The sequence below is a fragment of the Nematolebias whitei genome, chromosome 9 (assembly GCF_014905685.2).
Source record: "Nematolebias whitei isolate Nwh7 chromosome 9, NemWhi1, whole genome shotgun sequence".
NCBI classification, from domain to species: Eukaryota; Metazoa; Chordata; class Actinopteri; order Cyprinodontiformes; family Rivulidae; genus Nematolebias; species Nematolebias whitei.
The window spans coordinates 1,550,936-1,554,776 of NC_056506.1; the positions used below are offsets into that span (position 1 = coordinate 1,550,936).

General features: G+C 41.6%; 1 protein-coding gene across 1 annotated transcript in view; it reads right to left on the reverse strand.

Moving 5' to 3' along the window:
• Positions 1-3,841, reverse strand: part of LOC119414848 (homer protein homolog 3) — a 140,611-nt gene that overhangs the window by 25,956 nt on the left and 110,814 nt on the right. The window contains exons 13-14 of the mRNA XM_037681969.1: positions 2,366-2,386; positions 1,800-1,817 (exon numbers count right to left, since the gene is read on the reverse strand). Of these exons, the coding sequence (XP_037537897.1) occupies positions 1,800-1,817; positions 2,366-2,386 (39 nt within the window). The remainder of the gene's footprint in view (positions 1-1,799; positions 1,818-2,365; positions 2,387-3,841) is intronic.

Below are 3,841 nucleotides of genomic sequence, written 5' to 3' on the forward strand. Positions count from 1 at the left end.
TAATCATTACTGTCTTACAAATGTTTTGATAATCAAATTGTGTTAGTGTCACTCAATGCTTACAGGTTGAAAAGAACTACTCATTTTTATTTTACATAAACAGTAAGTAATGATTTTTATTCCTCATTCAAACAAGAAATCACCTGAATATGCATTTCTTGATTTTCTGTCTGAAATGAGTCAAGTCGTAAGTGTGTGAAAGTTGAAGCTTCGGTCAACTAAATGTTTACTGAAGAAGAAATGTCATGTTTTACTATTTGAAAAGATTACCAAGTGTGAGACTCCACGAAGTCTGGTCGACTGCAATAATCTTTTCTGTATGTTGAAAACAATCCTTGACTTTTGATAATAACTTACGTCAAAAAACCACACCTCTTTCTGGTACATCCACGAATCAGAAAGCTCTAAATTGAACCGGAAGTCGACCCAAATAAAATGTGGCAACTTCCCAGTTCATGTGAGAATAGAATGGAAAAGATTCCGAGAATGAAAAAGTTCTGAAGGAGTTCAGAAGAAAACTAGAGTTATGGAGAGTTTTGGAGAAAGAGTCTGAGAGCTGCTGACAATGAAGAGTCAGAGTTACTAGAATCCAGAGACGTTTTGGGATTATAATTCTGTTTTGAGCTAACCACGCACGACTCTCCAAGGATTTTAGCTGTTCTCAACGGAGACGCTGATATCAGTTGAAAAGGATTCTTACTGAGGTGATCGATCGTCAACAAGGTAACGGTTTCTTCTTCGACTAAAGTGTACCTGGGACAAGCTGAGATACCTGACGGAGCGTGCAATTTCTGGTTAAACAGATTAAATTCCCTCACATATTCCTCTGTAAGATAAATCTCAATTTCCTCTTAAACTCACCTCTCTCTCATAAATCAGTACAGATATTTTTAGAAATATCTGAAGCAAAGTCCTCAAATCACCGCCGAGTGATTTGAAGTTCATTATTTGTGAAACTGTCTGTTATTATTTTCATATTTTGCCAAATTAATGTAAATGTTTGATGTTAAACTTTGATTCTGAAAATAAATGACTCCATTCATTTGATGGGTCAAAGATAATAACGTCTCTCGTTACATTTCTGTTAAATTCAATGCACGGCATTACACAGTCAGAAAAATGAAGAACTCGTGAATATTGTATGCATATATATTTCATATATTTGTCATACAACAAGTGACACGTACCTACGTGACTCACTACAGTACCAGTAACTGGAATAAAAAGTTGGTTAGAATCAAGTTGCTGACCTGGAACAATACACCACAATATATTTTATTATTGTTACGTTGCTGTTCTATTGTTACATCATCATGCAGCATATCAAGACCTTGTTGCCTCGCACCATGGATCCACTACAGTTTGCGTACCATCCGGCTTCCACACACTTGAACAGGAACATGTTAGGATGCTGTTCATAGACTTTAGCTCAGCATTCAACATCATCATTCTTTAGCATCTGATTGGAAAGCTGAGCACACTGGGCCTGACCCCCTCTCTCTACAAATGGATCCTTGCCTTCCTGACTGGGAGACCTCAGTCCATCTTGATTGGAAAGAACACCTCCAGCACCACCACATTGAGCATCGGAGCTCCCCAGGGCCGTGTGCTCAGTCCACTGCTGTTCACTTTGCTTACTCGTGACTGTACAGCAATGCACTGCTCTAATTTCATCCTGAAGTTTGCAGATGACACTAATGTGTTGGAACTTATCAACAATAACGATGAGTCAGCGTACAGAGAGGAGGTGCAATGGCTAACAGACTTGTGCGAGGACCCGTCTCACCCACCACATGGACTTTGTATTCTCCTGCCATCTGGGAGAAGGTACCGCAGCATTCAGACCAACACAACCAGACTGTGTAACAGCTTCATTCCACAAGCCATCAGACTCCTCAACTCTGGACAAACACACATGATGGACTCTGACCACGATGGACTCTGAAACACAAATACAAACAAAATAGACTGGCATGCACACATACATGATGGATTCTGACACACACAATCATGATGTGTGTTGATCCTCCATGATCCTCCATCTGCCTGCACAGACCGAAATCTACAGACCTGTTCGGCTCCGTGGGGAAAACCTTGGATGTTCTCTGTCTGCTGGACCCAGTTTTGGAGGGCAGCTGCTGCGGTCATTATTATCATCAGCTAGCGGGGCCTGCTAACATTGCTAACAAGATCCTCCATCTGCCTGCATGGACCTAACTCTACGGACCCGTTCAGTTCCGCGGGAAAATTGTTGGATGTTCTCTGTCTGCCAGAACTGGTTCTGGACTGCAGTCTGTGAGGGTAGCTGCTGCGGTCGTTATTACCATCAAGCTGATGACTGGACCTGCTAACAAGACCTGCTAACGCTGCTAACAAGATCCTCCATCTGCCTGCAAACGCAGTACGGACCCGTTCAGTTCCATGGGGAAATCTGAGATGCTTGTCTGCTGGACCCGGTTCTGTACTGTGGTCTGTGAGGGCAGCTGCTGCAGTTCTTATTACCATCAAGCTGCGGACTGGACCTGCTAACAAGATCTGCTAAGCTGCTAACAAGATCACGCTGCGAACAGAACAGAACCATGCAGAAAGAACCTCACTGCTAACTGAATGGTAAATGGACTGTACTTATACAGCACCTTTCTATCTGATTTCTTGGTGTCCATATCTCTGCTGACCTAAACTGGAAAGAGAACACCACAGCGGTCATCAAGAAGGCTCAGCAGAGACTACACTTCTTAAGAGTCCTTAAGAAGCACAACTTGAACACAAAATTGCTGCTGACCTTCTACTACTCGTCCATCGAGAGCCTGCTGACATACTGTATCTCAGTATGGTACGGCAGCTGCACCCTGGCTGACAGGGAGAGGCTTCAGAGAGTAGTCAAGACAGCACAAAAGATAACTGAATGCCCTCTCCCCTCCTTGATGGACATTTACACATCACGCTGCCTCAACAGAGCAGAAAACATAATCATGGACTGTTCACACCCGGGTTTTGAACTGTTTGACTTGTTACCTTCAGGGAAACGCTACAGGTGCATCAGAACAAGAACAAACAGGTTCAAGAACAGTTTTTTCCCGAAAGCCATCACCACACTGAACTCACACATGCACTGATTTAATCATCTAACCTCCCAAACACCTGGACTTCTACTGTGCAATACTACTGACATTTTATACTCTCAGTCACCTTAACTACCTCACTAATATCCATAATGTGCAATACAATTGTGTAATACTTGTATTTTTTACTTTCATTATTATATCTATATAGCGTTACATTTTTTATATTTTTAGTGTGTGTTTAATGTGTGTTTTCTTAAGGCGTGTTTTTGCACTGGAAAAAGGAGTGGCTCTTAATTTCATTGTACTGCGTATAATGACAATAAAGGCATTCTGATCTGATTCTGATTTCAAGATACTCAAAGTGCTTTACACAAGAATCTGTGCCTCATTTACCCATCCACACAGCACTCTACTAGATCTCTACAAAGATAATTGAACAAATCATTCTGAAGAGACTAATCAGAGCTTTATCACATTCATACACTGATGGGACACACATCAGAGGCTATGAGGGGTTCAGTGTCTTGCCCAGGGACAGTTCAGCATGTGACTGCTGGTGGATTCGAACCCCCAACTCTCGCATTGGAGGACGACTGCTCTGACCGCTCAGCCACAGACGCCACACACTGAATCACACTGTAGATGTATTTCTTTTTCACCTTCGGTGCCTTGTTTGTTAATATTTTAGTAGTATTTTTTAGTATGTTTTTAGAATTTTAGTAGTAGTTTTAGTATTTTTGCTGCATGTTTTGGTATTTCTTGTTGTTGTTTTTTTT